The 27,856-nt window shown below is 30.7% G+C and overlaps 5 protein-coding genes across 6 annotated transcripts; 1 reads left to right on the top strand and 4 right to left on the bottom strand.

Annotated features, from left to right (window-relative positions):
* Positions 1-693: 693 nt before the first annotated feature.
* On the bottom strand, positions 694-5,220 carry LOC137919284 (lipase 3-like). Its single transcript, XM_068762314.1, has 5 exons — positions 4,804-5,220; positions 4,127-4,331; positions 2,697-3,067; positions 1,750-1,908; positions 694-1,380 (listed from the first exon to the last, which is right to left on the bottom strand). Exons 1-5 carry the CDS (start codon positions 5,125-5,127, stop codon positions 994-996), a joined length of 1,446 nt encoding a protein of 481 aa, XP_068618415.1. The 5' UTR covers positions 5,128-5,220; the 3' UTR covers positions 694-993.
* A 1,127-nt stretch (positions 5,221-6,347) lies between these two features.
* PDCD-5 (programmed cell death 5) lies at positions 6,348-7,234 on the bottom strand. The gene is made up of 3 exons (XM_068762315.1): positions 7,038-7,234; positions 6,836-6,947; positions 6,348-6,747 (listed from the first exon to the last, which is right to left on the bottom strand). Exons 1-3 carry the CDS (start codon positions 7,101-7,103, stop codon positions 6,533-6,535), a joined length of 393 nt encoding a protein of 130 aa, XP_068618416.1. The 5' UTR covers positions 7,104-7,234; the 3' UTR covers positions 6,348-6,532.
* Positions 7,235-8,817: 1,583 nt separating this feature from the next.
* Tsen34 (tRNA splicing endonuclease subunit 34) lies at positions 8,818-12,745 on the bottom strand. Its single transcript, XM_068762491.1, has 7 exons — positions 12,507-12,745; positions 12,346-12,432; positions 11,865-12,000; positions 11,306-11,421; positions 11,123-11,233; positions 9,867-10,016; positions 8,818-9,052 (listed from the first exon to the last, which is right to left on the bottom strand). The coding sequence occupies exons 1-7, from the start codon at positions 12,556-12,558 to the stop codon at positions 8,859-8,861; spliced, it is 846 nt and encodes a 281-aa protein (XP_068618592.1). The 5' UTR covers positions 12,559-12,745; the 3' UTR covers positions 8,818-8,858.
* Positions 12,746-13,326: 581 nt separating this feature from the next.
* Positions 13,327-16,362, top strand: LOC137919333 (epimerase family protein SDR39U1). The gene is made up of 5 exons (XM_068762379.1): positions 13,327-13,473; positions 13,555-13,759; positions 14,096-14,330; positions 14,702-14,935; positions 15,808-16,362. The coding sequence occupies exons 1-5, from the start codon at positions 13,449-13,451 to the stop codon at positions 16,012-16,014; spliced, it is 906 nt and encodes a 301-aa protein (XP_068618480.1). The 5' UTR covers positions 13,327-13,448; the 3' UTR covers positions 16,015-16,362.
* A 1,829-nt stretch (positions 16,363-18,191) lies between these two features.
* On the bottom strand, positions 18,192-27,085 carry LOC137919565 (purine nucleoside phosphorylase-like). 2 transcript variants are annotated; one of them, XM_068762662.1, is made up of 6 exons: positions 26,882-27,085; positions 23,584-23,696; positions 22,932-23,110; positions 21,413-21,655; positions 19,637-19,780; positions 18,192-19,006 (listed from the first exon to the last, which is right to left on the bottom strand). In XM_068762662.1, the coding sequence occupies exons 1-6, from the start codon at positions 26,983-26,985 to the stop codon at positions 18,809-18,811; spliced, it is 981 nt and encodes a 326-aa protein (XP_068618763.1). In that variant the 5' UTR covers positions 26,986-27,085; the 3' UTR covers positions 18,192-18,808. The 2 variants fall into 2 exon arrangements, with proteins under 2 accessions (XP_068618763.1, XP_068618764.1); XM_068762663.1 differs by having other exon boundaries at positions 23,602-23,696.
* Between the last annotated feature and the right edge of the window lie 771 nt (positions 27,086-27,856).

Raw genomic sequence — 27,856 nt, 5'->3', positions numbered from 1 at the left:
CCGGCCTCGTTGGAATCAAGGTCGGCTCGTACATCACAGAGGACGCCAACTCACGATCATACGTTGCTAGAGTTTCTCTCGCCACTTCTTCTCCCAGTACTAACGCTGTCCGAAGTGGTAGTAATGTAAGCCAGACAATGGCTACCAATCAAGTTGAGGTTCGGCTCTCTAGGGCGTCCCAGAGACGGAATGTTAAACGGATATTATCGATGAGTGACAGCCCAAGCCGTGGTCCCTTCACGGGTTCTCCTGAGTCTAATCACGCCATGGAGGGGCCACCGAAGCGATTTAAGAGCTCGAATCAGGTTCATTGTAGAATGTAGCGTCCCTTCCTAGGGAGTCCTCGAGTTTTAGTACCTTAAAAGAACTGAAGCTCCACGATCCAATTAATATTATGTTTTGATTTCAGAATTAAATAGAATTCTTATACAGTGTCTTAAAGTCTAACATATTGCGCAAAAATGTTCGTTTTGATGTAACGTAGGTTAAAAGTTGTATATCAAAATTCTTTTCCGACTCCATTAAACTACGAATTCTATTAGTTTCTACATTACAACATTATTAAACAAATAAATAAAATTACAAAAATTGTATAAGAGTAAGGCAGAATCAAGACCAACAAGTTATAAGTTTAGTTTAATCGTTTTATTGTTAATTTTTTGTACAATATTGTAATTTAATTACCTCCAAGAAAGATTATGTGGCGAATCTCTCGCTCGCTTAACATTCAACGTTCCCAAAAGCGAAACTAAATGTACCTAAGGTCACTCCTTCATGCGCACTACTTGTAAACATATGACACGAATTTGAAATATTGAACCGTTCGATTTTATTGTGGGTTAATGTAATATCATATAACTTAACATTTACCCCTTTTGATTACACCAAAGCAGAAGACAATATCCCATAATCTTTTACTGATAAAAATAACATTTTTGGTAATTTAATAAATAAAACAATTCAATAGATTTTTTTTTATTCCATGTACTCAGTTCAAGGTGCGTTTTCAACTGATTGCATCAAATTTATGACACGGTCTAACAACAAAGATTTTACATCGATCCCCCACATGAAATCTAAATGTGTAAACAGTGGATTAGGTACCAGCATCTTAATTCCTGCTCCCAACTCTTTATGTAAACGGTCGACATCTTTAACTTGAGATAAAGGATCATTATGGGTATAATGTAAAAATGTAGGAACTTTTATATTTGACAAATTATATTGCGGTGGTCGTCGACTTCCGTATAACCTCAAATTTTTTATCCAACCATGATCGTATCGGCGAAATTCCTTCCCAGCAATACCTTGACCGTAATGAGCAAACTGTCGCAAGGCTGCACCGGCGGGAGTATGACCGAAGATCACAGGCATCATTGTCTGTGGACATTGACAGGTGGATAGTAAATATAGAGGAAAGTGACGTTACAATATTTATACGCATTGTATGGACAATCGGATAAAACTCTAACGACAAATTAATCTACATAATAAACAAATATTTCTTATTAGATCCGTCCAAAAGCCAGCTTTCATTAATTTATCATAATAAAAACAAACATCGCCAGTTTTACAAATAAGGCAATCGATAAGATAGAAGAAATTATAATCGATATAAAGATTTATAAATTTAAGTATCTCGAACCATTGATTAGATGTCATTTATTCTAATATTTGAAATGGAAGCTTAAAATTAGAATTATTGTTTAGTTGAAAGCTAGAAATTGATCGCAAAGGCTTGGTACTTACAGCATTGTGTTGTTCTTCATTCCATCCTCCGATGAGGAACAAAATGTTGGAACAAATTGCTTGGGTAACCACTTGATCTCTACAGAATGCTTCACCTGCCCATGACATTATCACACTGTTAGGCATGAATTCTCCAAGACCGATCACACCCGCAAGGCTCTTTAATGAAAAAAATTAAATTATTCATCATCGCTCATATCAGCCGAAGAACGTCCACTGCTGGACATAAACCAAAGTTGTATATTTCTAATAGAGGATTGCCGTGGTGGTACAGGCGTTCCATAATTATCATAAAAACCGGCCAAGAGAAAACTATTCACAGATTATCTTCCGAACGTATTTGAAATAAAAAATACTTCCGTCGCCAACCCGCATACCAAGCGTGGCGGGAATCGGCATCTCTTTTATGAATTTTATTAAAATTCCTAAAACTGATGTGAAATGTAACGTTTATCAATTATTTACTACGATTTAGATTTTCTGTAGAAAAAGTCATCATATTTTCATAATATATACATAACATAAGTGACACAAACTCCTCTCATTGACACGACAGTTTTATGTGATAGGCAGGACTCACGACTTAGCAACCGGCCGAAAACAAATATAGGTTCCAGTGGTAGCTACACTTTGAATAGGTTTAACCTTCGCCTCCTCATACATACGAAAAAAAATGAGTGAAGATTAGCCACATAAGTAAAAAAAAGATAAATGAGTTTTACACATGTAAAACAAGTGTGTTTGGTTCACTTATTAAAAAAAATCACCAATAAACGAAAAAGGGATTCGCAATACTACAGATGCGATAGTATTCTACGATGCTGAAACGTAACAGTTATTAAATATTTACAATATTTTCTTTATTTATATTATCTCGGTATACCAAAAGCTCTAAAGACATCTAAAAAAATAGCAAAACAAAGACACAAATAATAATTTATATTTACCTCGAGATTATTAGCATGAGGAGCTAATGCATTTAATAAAGGACTCTTGTTATGTGCCATGTAGGCAACCGGTGCAAAGGCGTGCATGGATATAATCTTGCTGTTATACTCTGGACGAAGAGAACCCATGACGAAAAACACTGTTGTACCTTGAGAATGACCGACGTAATGGAGTTTCTCTTGACCGGTGTACGTCAAGGCATAATCAATCATTGTTGGCAGATCTATGTTTCCAATTTCGTCCCAGCTGAATTCCCAAAAGGCTATATTTAGCAAACTGTCGGGATTTAACCGTACGTGCTTCCGAGAATAATAGTTACCTCGTGCATTGCCCATCCAAACATCAAACCCATTTTCAGCCAGAATATAAGCTGTGAAATAATTATTGTGAATGACAAATATACTTTTTAATTAATAAACGAGAGAACGACAACATTTAGATAAAAGCAACCTCGGAGCGTCCCGAGGTTCAGCTAAGGCACACATTACATATTTATAATACTACACGAGTATTTAGTGGCAAAACAAACTGCAGTCCATAATTTACCATGCTGTATAAGGCCGCGCACTGGTTACTATTTTAAAAGTAGAAAACCTTAAGAATAGAGTTAGAGGTTCTCTATTCTAAATGAAATAAGACTGTTCTGTGATGCAGGGGCGACTTAACGAGAGGTCGGGCTGCCGACGCAGTTTGCTTTTCGGTCGATGGAGAGCGTCGTGCTTGATTTTGGTACAATCTCACGAGTTTTTTATGCGGTGAACGGACTTCAGTGAAGGGGCTATTGCTGTGGGTGTATTTGCGCTTGCAGAGTTGTGTTTTATTCGTTAAAATTTAATGGAACTTAATACCTGCGAGGATTACCTTGTAAAGAAGTCCCACAATCACGTGGCGCATATTTTACATATTTTCTGTTACTGACACGATAGTTTTTGTGATGGTTGTTTAGCGACCAGCTGAATAAATACGTAGGTTCAAATGGCAGCTACACTATAAATAGGTTTAGGCTACGCTTTTTTGAAGGAATATATACACAAAAATAAATAAATAAAAAGTTACCTTATATGCATGTGCAAAAATGGTGAGTGAGTTTTACATATATAAAAAAGTGTGTTTGGTTCACTTATTAACAAAAATCGAAGAAAGAATTCCCAGAACTAGAGATGCGATGGCATTTTGCGATGCAGAATTCAACTATTTGCTTATTATTTATGACTGGCAAATTCTGCCTCAAACGCGGAGGAAAACCGTCTGACGTCCATAGAACCATGTTCGAAAAACAATGTATTATGAAAGGACAGGGCCTTATTGAATTTCTAAAAACTTTTAAACTTAAAACATATACATATAGTAATCATAAAAATAAAGTTATTATTTACCAAAAAGGACAGAGCCTTTTTGAATTCTTCAAAACTTTTAACAAAATATTTACCAAAAGAACTTCCAGGGCCCATAACTACCCAATCAGCTGACGAACAAAGTAATCCGTGCATTAAAAATACCACAGGCTTCTTGGGACCCGGGATATTGTTTGAATCTCTGCCGTGTGGAATTCGATGCATCTGCAGGATATATCCATCTGGAGTGGTCACGGTGTGCACTTCCAGCGGATATTTGTATTTTCGGACAAGTTCAGGCTTTACAACAATGTTTTAAATTATTATTTTTTTATAGAGAAAGAATAAATTATTATTATTATTAAATGTAAAAAATAATAATTATAATTACTAGTTAAATAAACTCAACACTTTATAATTTTAGATATGTTTTTATAGTTGGACAATATGAAATTTTTTGAAAGGCCAGCCCATTAATCACAGGCCAGAAATCAAGCAAAACCGCCTTAGGACCTTAAGGAAACAAGACCTTAACAGAGAGAACGACAAAATGATACGAATGATTTATGTTTTTAAAGAAAACAATTGAAATAAATAGAAAGTTATAATAACTATGTTGACTACACTGTAATGATTATATTAAATGTGTACGATATAAACAGATATATATTTATTTTACACAGTAAAATGATACATATAGCAATGTAATAAATAAGTAACTCATTTTAATTTAACTTTAAAGTCAAATATTATGAAACACTAAATATCTTACCACATCTAGATTAGCATCTTCAAATACATTATCAGAGAAACGAGAATTGAAATTATTGCTTTCGACTAATTCTTCAACATAATCAACATAATGTGATCCTCCAGCTACCACAAATGTTGACCAAGCGAATAATAGAAATATTACTCGTAACATCTTCACTAAATGGATATAAATAAAAATATTTTTTGCGTTTTTAGGTTTTATACAAAATGTTGTTTGTGTGATACTAACTGATATGATCAAAACATCGATCACTGCTGTTGTCGAAATTATCGGTAATATTATAATAATATGCTTTATCAGCATATGTAGTGACTTTTTCATTAACAAAGGACATTAAAAAAAAAAACGAAATTTTAACTCAAACTGACGAAATTATACGTTATTTTTTTATTTATTAAACCCGCTAATGCACGAAGCTCCATACAGAACTCCAGATTTTTTTTTCTTATAAATATATTTTCATACTTCTGGCTTATCAAAATTTATCTTGCAGACCCTTAAATCAGACTTATTTTGAAGCATTGCCATTACTCATGTGCACAAAACTTGGACAAGACAAACTTAATTGTAGATGCTTATATTTCACAAGTAATAGGTGGGGGGATAAAAATTATTCAACATATTTACAATTTACTTAGTCTTTTATTAGTTACTTCAAAAAAAACCTTTTAAAAAAACACCAGAGATTCAATGATACTAAGGAACCGACTATTACTTCCCAAAGTGGTCCAGTTGGACCTCCATGGCACCACAGGAGACTTGCATGGATCAAATTATATGCCAAAAAAAAAGGTGGGGTTGACAAGGACAGTCTATGAATATTTATCGACTTTGGCAGTAAAGAACCAGGTAGTGCATTGGCTTGACTTCGCCTATTAATGTAGGTAAATATAATTTTAAGAACCTTAGCAGCAATCATTTATAAATATTTGCATATTCCATATTCAAAAGTTGAAAAATATTCAGATCAATTTATCACTTCTTTTGCAGTTTTGGGAATATAAACATAGCTGCAGGTGTCCACTAGAACAATCTATTAGAAAAAAGTCCAGGAATTTATAGAATAGTCTATCTGAAGTCAACTTGACAAACACATGTATACAGCAGCTTTACAACCCAATAGTACCCCTACCTACACAAACTCTACACAACAATAATCATCCATCCAGTATGTTCAAATGGATGCAAAGGTATGTCTAAATTCCAACATTTTTTTCCAGCAAAGGTATTAAATGAACATTTTTGTGACTACTACAGTGAAATACAAAAATAAGAATTGACATATTACATAATAACTAACCAACTGTTTCTACTACTTCAATTTTATTTTTTTGACAACTAACACTAGAAAGTAATTAAATTTAGTTAAATTAAAGTAATTATTAAGTAAATGTCATTATATTTCAGTTTATTTTATTCTCTTTGTTAATATTACAAGTTTTATTAAAATACAGTCTGGATCTTAATTCCAATTTTTTTTTCAAATAAAAATTGAGACAAAAACACTAAAATCAACACAGAGATTGCAATAACAGAGAATCTGTATTCAAACCATATACGGGATATTTGGAATTATATCAGTGATATATTTTAGCTAACATACTGATGAACCATTTATTTTCTTCAACCTAAAAGAAATTATAAACAAAATTCAGTCAATAAATATAGATATGATTGCATGGTTATCTCTCAAAGCTCATTAAAAATAGTAAGATTATTTTATGTGCTAGAAGTCATCATCATCTGAATCAAGAGCAGCTCTTCGACGGTCAAACTTTACAGTGCTAGTAGACTTAGGCATTTGTTGGTTAACAGATTCTAACAACTCGATCAACTCCTTTTCAGAAATTTTGCTGCGCAGTTGACCCATCTGTGCCATTTGGCATATCATGTTTTCCACCATTGCACCTTTCTCTGGTTTACTAAACTTTATTGTGTTCACTGAAAGAAAAAATTAATTAAATTTAGTAGCTCATAAAAGCAAATCTATGCCGGTAGGTGATTTTAGTAGTAGCGGTAGTTTTTTTACATCTGGCTCTGGCGTCTTGACTAAGCACTTGTGATAAAATCGAATGTTTTGCATCTTCAATAGCCTTCATCTTTTCTTCTTGTGCCTTAGCATGATTAGGATCTCCAGTGCCCTGAAAAAAAATTAGATGTTATTTTATGGATATATGGCCCTATCTAAACAACCAAATATGTGCATAACCTACTACTGGTTAAAAACCTACCCCTTGTTGTGATTGTAGCTGAGCAAGACGTTGCTGTCTGATTCTGTCCAGTTCAGGATCATCCATTATTAAGTATTTAGTTAGGACAAAAACTAACTATGAGTAATATACCACAAAGATTTTTAATTTCTAGTAAGCAGTATGGAATAAATTCTTGATTTTGACAATAGCTGTCATAAAGTAACTGTTTCGGTTAGTGTTGGTGTTACCAATCATAAATTTGGGTATTTCTTCAAAGAACATTATCTTATAAACTAAAGGTGTAATGCTTACTTCAAACCATATTTTCTTAGCGAATTGCACAAAACCACTGACTTGCCAATTAGTTTCTCATAAGGAAAGTATGTTTGCTTTAAAAGCACGATTTATTACGTTTTTAATAGTTAGTTAACCTTTATTTCTTTTACGAATTATATTTGTCATCTCCATCACCGTTGGTTTTTAATTTAACGCTGACTATCATATTTAGATGTTATATAAAATTTTCGAGCCGTTGAATTTTAGTTTCGGAAACATTAACACTTAAAAGATGGAGATTTTTTATAAAACTTTTAAATGCAATAATTTCTATGCATTTTAAAATATCGATTTGTAGTCGAACAAAAACAGTAACCTTTTCAATGCCAGCCCAAATTAGCACTCGTATTCTATTCACGCTATAATGTAAATTCAATGAAATTACCTAAAATCAACTAGGAATTTCGAAACTTCATCGCTTTTAAGCATTTTTATTAAGAATGTTACACTAAATTGTGTTCGTGACATAAACATCTTCTTTAACCCCATTCTAATTTTTCTAATGCAACATTGAAAGAGATTTTATACTATTTATGCTGCAAGTTAATAGTATAAAAGCAAAATTTAGTCGAAAAAATCGATATCATGTCAGTCAATATAAGTAATGTTCATTGCCCGCTGTATTATCATTGTCACATTAACACAACAGATTCCTATGACTTTTTCTTATCAGAATTTCGGACGGCGCAGTAAACACCTCACTAATTGCTATTAATCAATTTTACTTTGTGATAAATTAAATAATTTATATTACATAGGACCGACTTTCTTTTTTATCAATTTATAAGACCTTATTTGATTTTTTTATGCAAGCAATCGATGATTAATATAGCTAAAAGCATGGACAAAATCAGCACAGCTGATTTCCGCCTAGAAGTTGCTGGTAGTAGGACCTATTGTCCCTCAGAAAAGATATGACCAACTACGTAACTTATGATTAGGCCCATTATAGATACCTTAAGGCTACTCTCGGGCATAGAGCATGTAGGGAACTGAGGTGGAAACATTATTCTAGGCTTTCGCAGCGAGGGTGGATTCGTGAAAGAAACGGAACATTGGTATTGCGATAATCACTAATTTTTCCTCTCATACGTCGCGGAAGCAATGGCGGTGGAATCTTTCTCCCTGAATGAATTGTGGTTGGCGACGAAGCCGAAGACCAGACTCGCCGCAGAAGCTGAGAGAGGTCTTCTCTTATGGATATTCAATTATTTTTTCCATTGGCTCATCATTGATCAGTAAAGATGTGAACCTTACGAAACCCATTCTTACCAGATCACAAGCACGGAAGCACTTCCAAATTAAAAGAGAATATAGCTTTCAATAGTTTTGTAATTCGACAAGTAACTCTGAACCAATGGCTCCTTTGTCCTCTCGCTGGAGTTTCAACTGATTGGTGATTCTCAAGGGCTAATTATACGATTTAAGATCATTTTAAGATGGTTTATAATTTTTAAAAAGGTTAGTGTAATGAAAAAAATGGAATGGCAAACTATTTTAATATTTTAATCTTTTTTGTTTCATTCAATTTATACCATCGTGCCATTGTAAAGTTTGATACTCTACATTACCATAGCTATTACAAAATGCTAATATAGCTAACTTATTAACTGCTACTGACAATCGACCAAATGCAACAATATTTGTTGGACGAATAGAGCACACCGTGTCATATATGCACCGTACCATATAAGTTGCATGAAATCGCATAGGGTCACCTGAAATATAAAAAAAATAATTATAGTTCTAGTACATTGCACGCTTTTTTCAATAACATATACATCACTTTAATACGCTAGCAATATGAAATAAAATAGTATTAACATTAAGGCTACTAATGTTAGAATAAGAAAATATCATAAAATATACTGGCGATTATACAAAAAAAAAATCCGTATCAAGGGTTATTTAGAATTGAACATGTAGTCACTCCGAAAATATTAGGCTATGTTAAATATTGCAATAGTATAATATATTTACAGTACCCGGCAATAAATATTGTACATCGAACTTTGGAACGAGACAATCGGGTAATTTCGGCTTCGTAGAACACTCTCTATCCCACACTACCTATGTGACGTTTTGTCAGTCGTTGCATTTCGTGCGTTATAAGTAGTCACCTAATACATTTATCTATTTATTTTTTAGGTTATAATATTTAATAAATTCCCATTACAATGAAATTATAACAAATTATTCCATTAAAGACAATTATCGAAAATTGCGATATCAAAAAAAGAAAGATGTTGTGAATCTTTAATTTTAAACTTTCACCTAACCTGTCCAAAAATCTTGAAGAAAAATTGTACAAAATTACTAATATTACAATTGCTACACATTAACAAACAAAATGAATTTACTCGACATAAATCTAGGCCATTGATTGACAATAATTCACTCAAATTAAGTTGCATTTCGCTACTTTCAAAAATGGTGACTGTAGGAGAAGAATATTAATATAACTGGCTAATAATTAGACTTCTTGACAATTCTGAAACAATAAATGTAAATGTAAGAATTATATGTATATACCTGGATATAACAAATAATCAGACCCAAATTTGGATCCGGAAGTAATGTAATATCCTCTTCTCCAAAGATCTTTAAAAATTTTATATCTGATACTTCCATCATGATCAAATACACTAGGCTCCAAACTATCGAGTGGCAGTTGTCTTGTAACTAAAAACAAAAATGTTATATGAGTACCAACACTATGCTTTATGATGTTCATACACAAAGATACTATATCTCCCAGATGATGAGACAATTATAGCTCAGAACAAAATTAAACAGCATAGCAACTCAATTATAACACGTTCTCGCTAGCCAATGGCTAATCAGGGGGTATGCAACCTTTTTAATCAAGGGGCTATTTTAAATTTTAATGTTTTTAGGCGGGCCCACACATAATGTGACAATTTTTAATAAACATTTGAATAAATATATATATAAACATATATATTTATACATATATATATATATATATATATATATTTATATATATATATTTATATATATATATTTATATATATATATTTATATATATATATTTATATATATATATTTATATATATATATTTATATATATATATTTATTTATATATATTTATATATACATAAAAAGCAAAATAAAAATAAACGAGATAACACGGAAAAACTAATATACTTGAAAATTTTATTAGGAAATTTGACACCATTTTTTCAATATAAACTTCTATGTGATGCATACTCCTGCAAGTTTCATTTTTAATCAGTGGCAATTATGTATTAATTAATAATGGTTTCTTCTGGCCTTAATAGCTAAGATTCATTATCCTCTAATCGGAATACTGGCCCATATTGAGAGACAACCCAAGGTTTTCACTAAGAAGCCCTTGCGCGCATTAAATTTATTGAGCATCAGTCTTAGCGGCCTCCTCATTTGGTGGAATATCTAGGTTAGGTCCCAAACAGCAACCACCTAAGGAGAGCTTGAAGCTTTGTTATTACAAGGATATAGACAAAATCCCGGAGTGCTCTACCATCCCATAACCAATGAAATCGATGATATATACATTATTCATGTACTTGTCAGCGGATGGGACAGAAAAGTTCTCGAGTGGTGAATATGGGCCGGTAGACACAGCGAGTTTGCTGGTCCCATTAAGTGCTCCAGTGTCACAGTAAAGGTTATGGGAAGTCGATCAATGTGAACAGCACAGGAACTAACATGGCAAGAAAAAATATAAAAAAGAATTTTGACAGTTATTTAGTCTCTTTACTGCTTGATATTCAAAATTACTTACCTAATTCTCTATGATGTTCTGTGGGTAAGTGAACCAATGCTTGTGAGGACACCAAACTTGGAAATTTATTAATTTCTTCTTGTAGTAAAGACTGTTTATCTATTTGCGTATCTAAAATATAATTAACAACATTTTTGTAGCAAAATACTAAAATTTAATTTTAATATAATTATATCAATTTACTTGTAATTCCTTTTTGCAACAATTTTTGTTTCTTGCCAGCAATAATAACATCAATTTTTTGAGATATCTGCTCGATTTTCTTTTTTCTGAATGCTTCATTTTGCTCTTCAAGTACCCTAAAAATAAATATAAACATTAATTTTGTATGGCTGCCACTTTCATGTAAAAATATTTATAATAAAAGTCAATTACACTATATGAGCACTGGTCGGCAGTGCATAAAATTTATTTCATCTAGAACAAAAACTGGCTCATATATTTAAATCTTGGCCTAATCCTAGTCTAAGTCTCATAAGTTCACTCCAAGTTAGCTTGATTAAATCAGCTGTCCATATTAAATAAATGTAAAGGTAGAAGGCTTGTTTTATAGAAAGGATTATCTTGAATAATCCTTGTCATAATATAAGCCTTTAACATTTATAGATTTTGTTGGTAAATAAGTTGTTATATTCATATGTATATGTACCTTGTTACATTATATTATAAATTTAAAATATTAAAACTATGAATTAGTTTACAAATATAAAAGTAAAATAACCATATCTGTCTGAATACATACTTTGATTCTTGTAATTTGATTAATTGTTTTTCTTCTTCTGATGGGATGTCATTAATATTATTTGCTAAATGTAGTTCACAAACACCCATTTCAACTAAAAATGCTGCTTCTTCAGACATCAATGCCATAGGTAATCCTAGAAAATGTTGTTAAATGATTAGCCATTGTAAAACATATGCTACATGCACTTTTTGAAGATTCCTACATTATACTACTCAGATAGTATTATATACTCTAGTCAGGTCTGCTTTACTGCACATTAAGCTGTTAGATGTAGTTAACACAATGTGCAGCAGTTCTGGTTGGATTATAACCATTCTCTAGTTTTGACTGCCATGTTTTTTTAACATTATACCATGTACTCTTGTTTTAATATGCCCTGAGACTCCTAATATACACTGAGACTATACCACTTACTTAACAAAACACTAATTTCAAAATGTCTTTTATTTCAACAATCTTAATTTTTATTTTTACAAACCTTTGAAATCATTTTGTCTAGGAAAAGAAGGAACTGTCCCCAACAGATTACCACATATTCGATTTTTCGTACGCAAAGTATACCAATCTAAAACAAAGATGTTTATGTTTAAATATTCTTGCATTTTTTAATACCGAGTTCCAATATGTTCTATAACCGACCATTAGCTCTCCAAACATAAGCCACTCCGTCCTGCACATATAAAGGTATCATAATTCAGATGGTATTGACACAGATTATTCAATTAAGAATATTTAAATGGTATCAATTAACATGGTAGGCCTTAGTAAAAGAAAACAATATGTAAAAGCTACTATAAATCTTCATTCAATAACATTCTACGATAAATAATTCATTGTGCACATATTAGTAACTTTCTATTGTACAAATAATGCTTTGATGGCATGTTTATAAAACAAAGTGAAGAAACATAAAAGTGACATTAAGTGTTTATATCCCATAGACAATAACTAACTTTAAATTATTACAAATTAATCGATAAATATTATTCTCTAGGAATATACATTATGTTCATGACCTGTTAAATTGATGTTTAATATTTGTAACTACTAATTATATGCATATTTCCTTGAAAAATACGTTGAAGGTGAAAATTCTACCTTTTTCCGAAATAATTCAAGATTTATCATGTTATAAGTGCCTTATTACTTGCCTATAGATATGCACATAGTCGTTCAACAAGCCCCAAAGAAGTTTTACTATATAGCTGTAAAGTTAAACTTATAAAACTTCACAAATTCGTTGACAACTTCGTGAAAAAGAGAATTTGTCTAACGTAATAATTATATAATTATAAATTTAAAATATCTGAATTTAGGAATATTATTGTTTATTTTTAATTGTAACTAGCTAATAAGTTTGTAAACGATGGTAGTTATAATTTAATATTGGCGAAAACTTATGACTACTGTCATTGTACCTTAAAAAGTTATTAATATCTATCAGATGATAAATATTTAAATCTGAATTAAAGTGTTAGTCCTATTGGGAGTAAAAATATTTATTAAAATATTTTATTAACACTTCACACTTTCAATTAACAAATACGAATTCTTTGTAGTGTAGTTACATAATCTTAAGTTATGTCGACAGGAAAAGTTTTAATCGGTGCGACTCGTAACACAAGATTATTTTAACGGTAACAAAATAAACTTAAAATTTTCATTAATTAATGTTTTTTTCGGGCAGGCGGAGGCACGGGTTTTATAGGTCAAAACTTGAGCAGATTGCTTAGAGCTAATGGTTACAATATAATAAACGTTTCGCGTATGCCTGCTACTAACAACATATCTTGGTCGACTGTAGAAAACTCAGGTTTGCCAAATTGCACTACTGCGGTCGTTAATTGTGCTGGACAACAATTTATGGACTTCAAACAAAGTTGGACACCAGGGTAGGTTTACTTACGTCACAGGTACATATCACTGTTATACATAAGAAGCTTTGCATTTTATCAAAGTTTTTTGACTTTTCTGAAAAGTTATAGCCTTTACGATTTTTTTTCTAATTCACATACATACTCTTAGTATACAATATAATATAAACTCTTAAGTTAACTTATAACTATCAGCTCAGCAATTGTTTCTTTATCCTTTGAATTCACTGCATGTTTTTTTACCAACTTAAGGTTTTTTTAAATGTGAATATAAAAAGTTCCGTTTTCTTATTCAATGGCTGACTTATGTAAATAAACATATAAAAAACAAACTATTTTTTATGTATTTTTCAGATTTAAACAAAATGTCCAGAATTCACGTGTATATACAACAAAAGCATTAGCTAAAGCTATTAATCAGAGTGTAAATAAACCTAAGGTCTTTGTTTTGGTTACTGGAGTAGGTGCTTATGAACCTTCAGAAACCAATAAATATGATGAAGCAAGCCCAACAACTGGTACTGACTTCTTTTCAAGACTCTTAGTAGAATGGGAAAAAGCAGCTTATGTAGATCCACCTGTCAGATTAGTAAGTTTATTACAATTTGTTTTGTTTATTAATTTTAGTACACTTTTACTATGTTTATCTATGAAGAATTCCTACAGAATTTTAAGTAATTCTACCAAAAGTATATGAAAAGAATTATAAAGAATATATTTTTAATATTAAATGAGCAATCAATTTGTATTATGGACAGATGTTTTATAATCTTTTGAATAAAAATTGTATAAATAATTGAAGTATAAAGAGAGTCAATGTAACATATATCTTTAAATAAAAAAAATTATAATCAGGTACTGAACTTTTATAATAAATCATCAATTATTAATACTTATTTCAATTTAAAATAGGTTCCTATAACTTAATTATAATAAAAAAATTGCATATCCAAATTTCAGGTCATAATCCGTTCAGGTGCAGTAATTGGTAGAGATGGAGGAATGATTAAGAATATGATTGTACCTTTCTTCTTAGGTTTAGGTGGTAGACTTGGTTCGGGCAAGCAATATTTGCCATGGATTCATGTTGATGATCTCACACGATTAATACAATACTCCATAGAAAATGAAAAAGTCAAAGGAATTTTAAATGGTGTAGCACCTCAAGTTGTGACTAATGAACAATTTACTCAGGTAAAGTGTCTATACATTTGGGTAAGGTTAACTTGATATAATATATGAGACGGATGTAGGTCTTGATGGGGACACAGGGAAAGTGGCACTATGCCTGGGCCAATTCAGCTCTGTCCAACATACTGCGAACATCATGAATCTTTTACTGCATCGCAATGTTGTTTGTGTATATTGTTAAATAGCAATTATAATATACATTTAATATATTAGATCATCATTTGTGTACTTTTAAACATTAAAGTCATTATGATGGAGCACTGCAAAAGATTTTTGTAGTTAGAAATTTTAATTTTTTTTGTTTGTTTCAACATGTTTCTTCTAAACCAAAACTTCAAAAATTATTAAAAAATTAAATTTCAGCTAATTGAAAGAAGTCTGTTTCAATATCCTATAATACGGGTTGTACTTTTATTTTACATGAGAGAATACAGACAAATCTTAATAAATTCATTATTGTAGACTAGAACTTCAAACTTGAAATTTGTGGTTTGATATATACTTCAGAATTAGATAAAATTATTAATAATGCATAATTATTCAGCACTATTTTTAAATAATGGTAAATTTTCTAGTAATCTTCAACAATACCACATTTATAAGATTAATGAGTTTTATTAGTAGTTGTAAACTGCAGATAAATGTTTATCAAGACTCTTAGACAAAAGGAACCTTGACCTAAGTGACAAAATTAAAGGAAAATAAAAAGGATGATTTTGTTGTAACAGAAAAATGTATAAAAACAACAGTAAATTCTTACATAAAATATCTATCTTTTTATTTCAATGAAGATTTCAATAAATTAAATTAGAATACTGGACAGTGTTTTATTTTTTTATTGAATTGAAGATTGTAATTTTTTTTTCTTTTTTCAGTCTTTTGCAAAGGCAATGAGTAGACCAGCATTTTTACCAGTTCCTGAGTCAGTATTAAACTACATGCTTCATCCTGAACGAGCCATGATTGTAACCAAGGGGCAGTATGTGGTACCAAGAAGAGTCCTTGAATATGGATTCAAATATACTTATGACAATATTGATGATGCTTGTAAAGAATGTGCATATCTCTTTCCAAAAAAATAGTGTTCTTTAAATTCTTCTCAAGTTTACCAAGAGATTAGCTAGAAGATTGTGTAGAATTTGAAAAAATGTTTTTTTTTGTATTCTTCAATGTAATTTAAGTATGCTAATTTAAAACTATAAATAATTTATTGAAAATGTTTAAATATTAATTACATTTTTTTAACATTCGGTTACAATTAAGTGTAAGTAAAAGGTAAAAAGAATGAATAAGAGAAGTTGAATTTGTTTATACTCCTTACAAAAACTTAAAATTAAACTTATAATTTATATTGTACATTTACATAAAGCTATTTAAGTTTGTTAAAAACAAATTGTTATAAATTCTTATTCATTAGTGATTAAGGTTACAATTGTCAAATAAATATTTTGTTATTCAATTTTACCATTTTTATCAATCCGCCTCTTTCATGCCATACTCCTTTTTTTAGTAATGCTATCTTGCAAGAATTATTTTAGACTCCTGTATATATTATTGCATCAAATAACAATGGCCAAGTGTTTATGAGTTTCGGTCTAAAGTGTGCTATAAGTATAAGGTAACGAAGCTCGAAGGCTCAACCTCTGTGCTCTTAGTTTGTTTCAGCAGACACTCCATGGAGTGACTATGTTCAAGGGTCCCCACGACTGGGGTACCTTCTCTTGGGCTGTCAGTCATCTATTATACCGGTTTAGCATTCCGAATCTAAGACACCCTTGAGGGCGGAACATCATCTTGTTCTGTTGTGATACTTGTGATCGTAGATTGCGGTTTCATTTCCCGGGATTATTATATATGATTGCCACTACTCATAAGTTTCCAGAGGATAGACAGCAGCATCCTCTAAGCACCGCGAGAGCTAAGTCGCCTGCCAAGCGTGGTGATTATGGTATGAAACCCCTTAGATATCTTTGGGGAAGGCCTATACCTCGCAGTGAGCGTCTATGGATTGACAATGTCTACCACATCGGAAAACGTTAGCGCTGGGATAAATGGCAGAAGAAACTCCAGCAACGCTTTTATATAGAATGATCGGGGTTTGGCGACCCATGTGATACATGAGCCGACCTTGACTCCGACGAGGCTGTTGGTATTCGAATGGCTGTGAAATATTTTGTACGATGCCTGTCTTAATGTCGTCCGGAGAGTTAAGCGCAGGACTCGGTCTAGGGACGGCGCGACGTTTGAATGTGTTAGGTGTGGTCGTTTTGCAGGTGGCGGCAACTACAATCGGCGAGTTTGTGGGTTGAGCAACAGAGTCAAATTAATGGACCGATTTTAAGAACTTTATGATCATTGGCAGTTCCAAATCCAGGTGCAAGTCTTAATTAGACACGTACCACGGCGTGTCTATGGCTATGCGCATAAACCTGTTTTATACGCATTTCCTGTTTACATGCGCGACGCAGGGGCCTGCTTATGTAAAGAACGGCTCTGATTACAGCTTTATAGAGGATCACTTTATTTGACAGTGACATTTTAGTCTCGCTGCTTAGTAAGGGACAGAGGCGGCCGAGTACAGAGGCCGCTTTTTTTAGTACGTTAGCGGCGGGCGCAATAAAGTTTAGATTGTCATTAAGGGCATCTAGAAAACGGACTTGATTAGTAAGATTGCGTTTACACTGGGGAAAAATGTCAGTTCACATCTGTCGTTTGCATGGTGTGGGTGTGTTCCGTAGCTTTAATTTTGATTGTTCGTTATTGTTCAGCACACGACTTGGTATTGGGCTGATTTCTGTGTATAAATTATGGTGTTATTTAATCTATGATTTATTAGAAAACGATGGATAATTCATATATTATATTCATATAAACTCTGTCCAGCCAAGGTACCTTTTCGTCTCGTAATAGTGATTTTATATTCAACTCTGGGTACCACTGTAACGATCAAATCGCTAGTGTCACTTTATGGATATGAAAACATAAAGATCGTAAAAATTGTGGGTTGTAAAAGTTTTTAACGTAGGGGGAAAAGTGGAAGCATGCTTGTAGATTATGGAAAGAAAAGTTTTTTAACTTAACTTAACTTAACATAATTTATTTCTTAAAAGCGATCGTGGCTAATCATAAGATAAAAACTAAAGGATTCATTTAAACTCTTATCTTATAGTATCTAGATAAATAACTTGATTAGCCTTTTTTTAAGGATGTTAAATGTTCGTTTTCAAACTCACAGTATTAAACAAAAATAAACACTACGTTGACGTTTCATTTTATTAATCATTGTATATCATACACGTAATTCTACTTTATATTATGACAAATATTTTAAATACGTTTTTATATAATTTATGCATGCAGGTTCAACGTATAGTCTAACTTTTCGAAAAGTTTTAGCTCCATAAAAAATTATAAAAATAGATTAATTAAGCTATTACTAGGACAATTTCCAACGAAGTGTGAATTACCGTTTATCATGAATTTTAATCGCAGTCGGGCACTATTCTATTATAATTATTGAAAGGTTTATAAAAAATGCTATTATATAGATGCTACCAGTTTTTAGTTATAAAACCACTTAAATTTATAATTTTTATCTATGTTAATTAAAATATGAATTCTATATACATATTTTTTCAAAAGTCTCCTACTTATTTCTATATATGATTATGAGATTACATTTACGGAAAATCCGTTGTTATCCTTACATTAATTACAGTTATAGATGTACAATGTATTAGAAATTTTTTTAATGTGTATCAATGTATCTATACAATATGATGTCATTTTCTAAATATTTTATTTACAAGCTAGTAAAACATCAAAGTAGGACATTCTTATGAATCTAAAATTTGTTTATAGATATCCAAACACTAATCACTGATAGTTTTCTTTCTCTGCGAATCTCGCTACAAGCTTGGAAACGTATTTGCGGAGAATGTCTTGTCTCATTCTTCCCACATCTAATACCTCCTCGTGGTTCGCTTCATCATTTTGGTCATAACTTGTCACGCATTCATTTGTAATTAAAGACAAGGCGAACACGTTCATATCACAATGCCTGGCTATTATTACCTGGAAAATACAATCATTTTATTTCACTAATTTTTATTCTATTCTGTTTACAATTAACCCAATTTACTGATACACTAGTAAAAAAAATAATGTATTTCATTTGTTCTGTAAAATTTCTTGAAAAATGAATTTTAATTATTAAAGAATTTTGTCAGCTGATTTATAGCTTTTGTGATATACAATTAGTCCTACCATTAACAATGTACACAAGGATAAAAAATCCTGTGCAGCTGTATTTGAACGTAATTCCTAGAGACATAATAATCATTCCAAACAAGCTCATTACAGCAATTCTTAAATTTGGTATTTTCAGAAGAAATATAGCAAAAATAACTTGGGACTCGTTAGTAACATATTGGAAAACCTGACCTTAATCTTGATTTGGTCGAGGATAGACTTTTTGGAGCGTGTCGCTGTCTATGGTATTTGTATCGTTTTTCTATTAGTTAATAATTTACTATCATTAAACAGAATGGACCAGGTGGACCGAAGACATAATCAAGGTGGCGGGAAGTCGCTGAATGAGGGCAGCGCAAGGCCAATCATTGTGATAATGTTCGGAGAAAGCCTATGTCTTGCAGTAAGCGTGTATCGAAAGACACGAATAAATGAATGTATTATTAAAATTACCTCATGAACAGTAGACATGCCAACAGCGTCAACTCCAACCATTTTCAACATATTCAATTCTGCAACAGTCTCAAAGTTCGGCCCTCCTAAGCAGGTATAGACGCCTTCCCGGACTATGTTCTCAATATTAAGCTCTTTTGCTAACTGAAAAAGAATTATTATATTTTACTAAGTCCGCCTTAACTACAGATGTTCAAATTACCAGACTAGAAAAAATTAATTAAAATTAAGTCCCTGACTATTTTCAAATATTATGCTTTTCCTATGATTACACAAAATTGTCATATTTTTAAAATATTCTACAGATAATGTTTTTTTTTTTAAATAATGTAAAACATGTTATATGTTAGCAACAATTTTGTTTTTTGTATAATTCTAACCTAATTAACCTATAGATTTATAATTTTATCTCTTAAATAAATATAGCGAAAAATTGCATAAGAATATTTGTACACGACTTTTAAAAATTGATATTGACATTTTTGTAATTCGTAGTATTATGTTTTACTAACAAAATCTTAAAGACGTGTGTCATTCCCAAAATAACATAAAGTTATGTGCCTTTTGAATATTACTTATGTATTTACATATTATTTTTAAATGTTTACTTTGTTCGGAACATAACGATCCTAATCATCATTTGAACTTAGATAACCTCAGCCTTTAGTAACGTTAATGTATTTAACAAACAAAGACACCTTAAGAAATATTTCTTCAACATATTTATAAATATTAATATATCGAGATGAATTACGTATTGTTTTGCCTAAAGTATTATATTTAATATGTGATGTATAACTTTTAGTATCCATAAGTAATATAAAATATAAAATAAAAAAAGCTTTTATACAAAGAAAGGTGTTTGAATATTATGGCTGAAAATTAACGCTTAACCATTTTCCATTTATTTTTGTAATGGTGGGACGTGATGATTTTGATTTATATTAATAGTATAAAAATGCTTTCTTAATTAAAATAAAGTTAATAACAATGCAAGTTGATATTAAATTCGGTAATGTAGCCCCATAGCGGAAAAAAATCTATCATCATTATCATCATTAAAAGAAGGCGACCTAAATTGTCCCAGTATTTGCTTACTATCAATTACCACTAAATATGTTGTTTTAATAACTTCATACGTCAAGCTGCTATAATAACATTCACTGATACAAAAAAAGTTTTACAGCTTTACCCATATAAAGTAAACAATGCCGTCATACAACTTTATCTTAAGTCGAATGGAGGTCAGTACAAGGCCAGAAAGGTTAAAAATAATATTAAGTCTGTTTTAAAATATTCGTAACAGGGTCAAGTTATTGCAAATTTTGGTAATTACTATCTAGTACATTTTTACAATATTATTACATTACATTTATTACGAAGGTGTATGTAAGACCGAAAATGTTTTATCCTGGTATACAACAATCAACGCTTTTTAGCAAATGCACGTCATTCGATGTTATCAAATAGTGATATTAGTAATATTGAAGCAGTTGGTAAAATAATATAGAAAAGAAAGTAAATATAGATAAGCTGTGGATTATTTAAAAGAAAATATCTATGCAAAACAAATAAAAAGAAGGATGAATAGTTAAAATTTTAAAGATCAATGTGGTCCGGAAAAAAGAGAAGTTTCGAATATAAATGGTAATATGTGATGTCTAGTATCTGTAGTCTGCTATTCATAGAAAAATGCATAATAAAATGAAGATTATTTAATTTAAGTATTATCAAAATATTTGCGCATTATAATGTAAATTATGATAATATTATTACCTCTTTAGCAATCTTCCTATATTCATAATTATAAGCTTTGTTCATTGGCGGAAAACGTGGTCCAAACCTTTCATCGTTAGGTCCGTGTAAGGGATTGTTGCCAGCGAAACCCATCATGTTTATATGATCCTTTACAATCATTAGATCGCCTATTTTATAGTTGGGATTCAGACCTCCCGCCGCATTGGTTGCTATGAGTGTCCGAACTCCAATAAGTTTCATAACTCTGACTGGTAGGCAGCACTGTGAAGGAGAAAAACAAGACATGTTTAAAGGTTATCGGTTTAAGTAAGCGCAAACAGGAACCGAATGATTGAAAGCAAAACAAGGTCTTATAATTATAAATGGTAATATAACAGCCTTAAGCAAATCATAACGTCGATTTTTTTTTGTAGATACAGATATAAAATCGTAGATCTGATAGTAACATAAGAAAATACTTTTCTTTTTTCGGTAACACTTTTTACCACGTTTAATAATGAACACCGCTTAAATCGTATGCACACTTATACTCAATAGCAATGTTAACCTACAATAGTTGTACAATATTAAAGAAAATAATAAAAAAATAATCTCGCCTTTTCCATATATGTTTACCTTACCAATTGACCTTAAGAACATTTACAAAGCATTTGCTTCATCTAAGTCATCATGATAAATAGAACTATTTAACTGTGGATATAAATTCCCTAATAATATTGCATATTTTATAAGGTGATAAATACGTGGAAATTTAGGATAAATTGTTCTTTTATTATAATATTTAATCTAAAAAACATCTCTTTAACACAAAACAACATTATTGTCGTTGATACAGACCTATGGCAGATCATTGATGTAAATATTATTTATTGCTAAGCAACGATAACAGTTTAGCGCCAAAATACATTCAAGAGTTGAAACGTAGAAACACTGTTAAACAATAAACACCGTACTATCAATGCGACGTAATTACGGCGGTTTATCTTAAAGCGTCATTTACCCTCGTATTGTGATGTCTGTGACTATAGATAACCTTACTGCTGGGGCTCGAATACGCCTTGCATCAGCCAATCTAGATATTACCACCGGTAAACGTTGCCTTTATTATCATAATGAAAATTTCACTACCAATGTTTCCGTTGCCTTTTTCCCTATTCAATGATAATAACATCTAAAAAAATAATTAATAAATAATTAATTTTTTTCTGTCCAGCTAGAACTATCGCAATTAAAATTTAAATTGTAACTTTCAAATGAATACAATCATCACGCGATATTATAAAAACATTGCGGTTTTTTTTTTATAAACAATAAGTACAGTGTAAATGGGTCCAAAGACAAATCAATTATCACTGAACAACACCCGATGGGATTCTGGGCTAAACATTCAATTATCAATTACAACAGCCTTTGTGTTATTAATTATTATGCAACCGAACCTTTGTACATAATTTCTAAGGTAAAAGTCTCAAGAAACGTATCTACGATAACATTTTATTAGATTTTGTAGGTAATGGTACAACGAATAGTTTCTTACTTTCCACAATGGATATCCCTCGTAGTAATGAAAACGCCCTTGCATGGCGACCACTGGAACACCGTCCAGGTTACCAAACACCAATCTCCCGTGGTGTCCTTCAACAGTGCTCACAGGAAAGTTGGGTATTTCTTCATATGGAATGGATTCTGCCTCCGTAATATTTTCAGCCAAAGAACCTATCAAGTAAAATTTTTAGCTATATTTATGTTTTTGTAAAATGTTTAAAAATCAAAATTTTGAGATAAAAATGAGATTATTGTATATACAGGCGGGTTCAATATTGAACGATGGGTGTAATATTGAATTAGTGTTAAGCTTTACCGGTAAAACCGCGACTAACTATTCTATCTTACATAAGCATGGTAAGAATATCCAAATATTGAATTACATGATATTATTTTGTATAAGTATGAAATTATTTTACAATAAAATGAGATTTGTGATTTTCTAGTCTCGAAATGTAGTGTCTACAATATTTTTAGAGAAACGATATTATGTATACTTATATCGTTTTATATAAATATATAAATAATAATAAAATATATAAATAATCCTATTTTAATGCGTAATATGTAAAAGTGTTGTTCATATGTTCTTGTTTGCCCATTAAAAGATACAAGATGAACTTATAACTTGAAGTAATAGATACCCTGTTTCCAATACGAACCCATCCCAGAGCCGCAAATGACGCCAATGCTGGGTCGAATAGAGGTGCGTGAGAGAAGAAAGTTCGCAGTCTCGACAATAGTTTCATAAGAGTATCTAGAAAATAACATAAAAATTACAAAAAGATGTCCATTATTCACATCTATTTGTTTGACAAATAATTTTAAATAAAATGTGATCTGCGCAAGACTAGTCATTATGGCAATCTTTGGGGCAGAGCCTATTTACTCGTAAGTACCTTCGTATTTGGCGTTTACTTATCGACAATAAGACGATGATGATAAAAATATTATTTAATTGTCACGACGAAAAATGGAGCGAAAAAGCTTATTTCTAAGTGCTAAATTATAGTACTTATAAAAATAAACAGAAATAATCGGTAATATTTGAACAAGGGCTATACAAAAAAAATTATTACATAACATAAATTTGTTTTGTGAACATTCAAGTAACGGAAACAGAATGTAGTATTTAAAAACGATTTTAAATGTTAAAATAAAAATGCGATGTTTTACAAAAAGTAAACATTGCCATAAATAAGTCCAACTACAGTATTTTGTCGAAGATATGCTGCAGAAGATACTTTGACCTCGCATACCTTATGAATACTTTGATGTTTGGCGATTTATATTAATATACTGTAACAAGTGGCATATATTGATACATGTTAGTTCTTACGATCGCGTTTCAGTTATTGACCCTAAAAGGAATATTTCTTTAGTGTACCACAAAGTCTAGACACAGTATTTCCATGTTGCAGCAAAAGTATTAGCCCATAAGTATATGGTGCAGCACAGTTTTTTGTATTAAAAAATGTTCATCGAGTTTGATCGAAATCATCAAAAATGTAAAAAAAAGAAAATCGTCTGTTTTGTTTAAAAAAAACTATGTTGGGCCTCCATGACAATGGGAATAAATTGAAAAGTGTTTCGTTAAGTCAATAATTACTACTATTAGTACTTGATACAGATCCCGTAATGCATTCATAAATGCACAATTCATGTTAGGGACAGAAATAGACACTGTTATGAACTACAACCACCTACATTGAAAGGTATTCAAAACATCTTTTCCTTGAAAGATCGCCCATGCATTTTCGGTGTCGTTACTGATTTTTATCTCACGAAATAATTATTCAATGCATATACTTGCCACTTTATAAGATTAAATTACCTGGTAAATTATTTATAGACTTTGTATATGTTAAAGAAATAAACCGTTATTAAATTGAATTCAAAAGAAACATAAAGCGTTATACATAGTATACTAAATAATACTTTTTGTCCGAAAAATATGTCAAAATGTAGTATTATTCTTTCATTAGAGTTTTTAATCGTGACTTAATGAGATAATTGTTGCATATATTTAAAAAAACAAAGGCAAGTAGCAACATACAGATTTAGAAAGAGTATGTACATATATGAATATCTTAACAAAAAACTCTCAAACTAAAATAGAAACAATAATAAGACCAAAGTGCAATTGGCGGTTTTATCGCATTCCGCGGTTTCTTACAAACAACAGAAATTAAGTATTTTTTAATTTAGTTAACACTTTGTCATATAGCCTGTCCTATTTATTTCTTTGATCGATTAAGCATATTATACATATTTTTTTAATTTTCTGTTTCTCACGATTTAAGTGTCGGAACCCTTACAAACCAATTTTTTTTAAAAAAGTTTGTCTATAATATTTTTCAAAGTTAATAATTTATCTATTTCCTTTGAAAATGTGCACGCAACTATTGTCATTGATAAGATATCGAAATTACAAAATTAAATTACATAACTTCGCTTAAATTACATAATCTCACGTAATAATTTAAAACATTATACTAAGTTAATTTGAGTTTATTTATGTACCCGTTGTTATCTTCTCGTAGAACAAATTTCTTGTCAACTTTATCTCAAAGATGGATATTTTTCCTGAGCTAAGCTTTTCCTTTATTATTTAAAAACAAAATGGAAATTTGACACAAACGTATTGTTGCATTTATAAATGATACGTGTGGAAACAAATTACTAAACATAAAATTTATTTTTCTGCGGAAATATATTTTTAAAATTTATTTCGATTCTCGAACTTATAGTTATTACACGTATTATGCACCATAATCATAAATCCACAATTCCAATTTACGAAAACCAAAATATTTTAAAATATTAACTTTAAAAAGTTTTATTGTACGTGAATCATTAATCAGCTCAGTTTTCAAATATTTTTACTGCATTAAAAGCTGAATAGAATATAGTCAAATAATTTTTTTTTAACTTTTTTTGGGTATGTTTTCCTTTATAAACCTAAATATTCCTATAAAATGTCATAATTCTATTAAACACATGTCAAATTAAAGCGTAAATAATATAATTGTGGAAGCTTGTTGTTAGTATAGTATGTTATAATTGTTCTTCTTAATGTCATATTATTAATCTGTTAGTTTTTTTTTTAATAATAAAAAAAGTAAAGCGGAATTCTAAATTGGAATAAAATTATATTTGTTAACAATCGACAGCACTCTCACTAAAACACACTGGTTTCATGGAAAATTTTATAAGGTTAAGGTATGTTATATGAAACCAGTTTTAGCTCAGCCGTCTTCTTTTTTTTCAATGTAATGAAGTAGATTGACAACTTTGCAAAACTTGTGTAACGTCATGTAATATTATTTCAACCTCGTAAATTTCTTCTCAAATAACTTCTTTAGAATTTACATCGATTACGTATGCAAACACTATTACTTATAGACACTTATAAAGTTGTAACCAGAAAATTAATGATTAGAAGAATTATATTTATGTGTGCTTTTCAACAAATTATTTTCAATAAAATTTTGATTAAATTTATTCATTACATATATTGAGATAAAATGAAATCCAAGTACAACGCTAAATAAACTTTTAATTATGAAATATATGTTAAGGTTAGAAACATTAATAAAAAAGTTTTGCCGTTAATTTAAAATAAATGAATATTATTATTATTGAATAAGTTATACGTTTCTGGTTTCTTATATTATTATTTATTTATATGTATCCTTACATCGCCAATTTCTTACTATATGTATCAGATAGATATATCCATAAAGTATTTGCTGCATGTATCTCGAAAGAGGCTCAAGGATGAACAATTTAATGTCATTTAACCAATAATGAATTATGAAACGACTGTTCGCTGTCCTCTCATATAAAATTCGACCTCTTAGAACGCAATAAATATGTAACTTTATATAAATCTATACTTTAATTTTAAATTAATTATGTTTGAATTAATAATTGTTGTACCTTTTAGTTCCGCCGCTACCTTCAGTTTCAACCTCTGGCAGAGATTGTTTTGCGGAAGTAAAATTTTTACTCCCATTTACATCATTCGCATTGATCGGTGCCATCACTTCACTGATTTTTACTAAAAAGAAATTAAACAAACGTTCATAGATCTATAACGTACGATGACACAGTAATAAATGCGGTGTCCGGGACTCTCGGTTAGTTTTATAGCGATTGGTCGACGCGGTGACCATTTATAACATCTAGTTTAATTTCTCGATGATAAAACACTGAACGCCTTATCAGTGGGCTCGTATCGTTAATGTATGATACAATACCACCTTCCAAGGGTTTCGTCAGCTTTGTTTTTGCAGAAAAATGTTTTTAAATTGTGTACAAAAAACTGATAAAATATGATATACTTATTTTACATTTAAGATAATGTTGTTTTATAGTTCTTTTTATACTTTAAATTCAGTGACGAAATCCCTGATTTATAAATTGTTTGTATATAAAAGGAACAAAAAGAGATACATGACGTGTCATTATTAACATTGTTTTGATTGTTATCATATAAATATTAGTTATTTTTATTGAATTGCAAATTCTTACTCCGAACTTTAAACACGTATATTATATTTCACGTAAATATGTCACGTACATCATTTATACCACGCAATACAGAATGAGTAAGTTTGTTATTTTTTTGTGTCTACTATAAAAGATCAAGTGTATTCGTAAATAATATTATTTTGTTATCTAGTTGGGAAATCTAGCCTAAATGTTCGAAACATGAAATTGAATATTTGAATCGAATTGCTTCATCAAATTCATTAATCTTGTCTGAAAAAAAAACAAATAAAAATTTAGTAATTTTTTTGATTTTGCTTTTTTAATGTCATTTATCAATCAAAACCATGGAGATAGTAAGTACATTTAAACAGTCAAAGAGATTTCATTACTATTTTATACATACTATTTACGAAAAGATTT

The sequence above is a fragment of the Battus philenor genome, unplaced genomic scaffold (genome assembly GCF_028537555.1).
Source record: "Battus philenor isolate CCGP_79_NKW_IND1 unplaced genomic scaffold, ilBatPhil1.0.hap1 SCAF_16, whole genome shotgun sequence".
Lineage (NCBI taxonomy): Eukaryota > Metazoa > Arthropoda > Insecta > Lepidoptera > Papilionidae > Battus > Battus philenor.
This window is presented reverse-complemented; position numbering and strand designations above follow the sequence as displayed.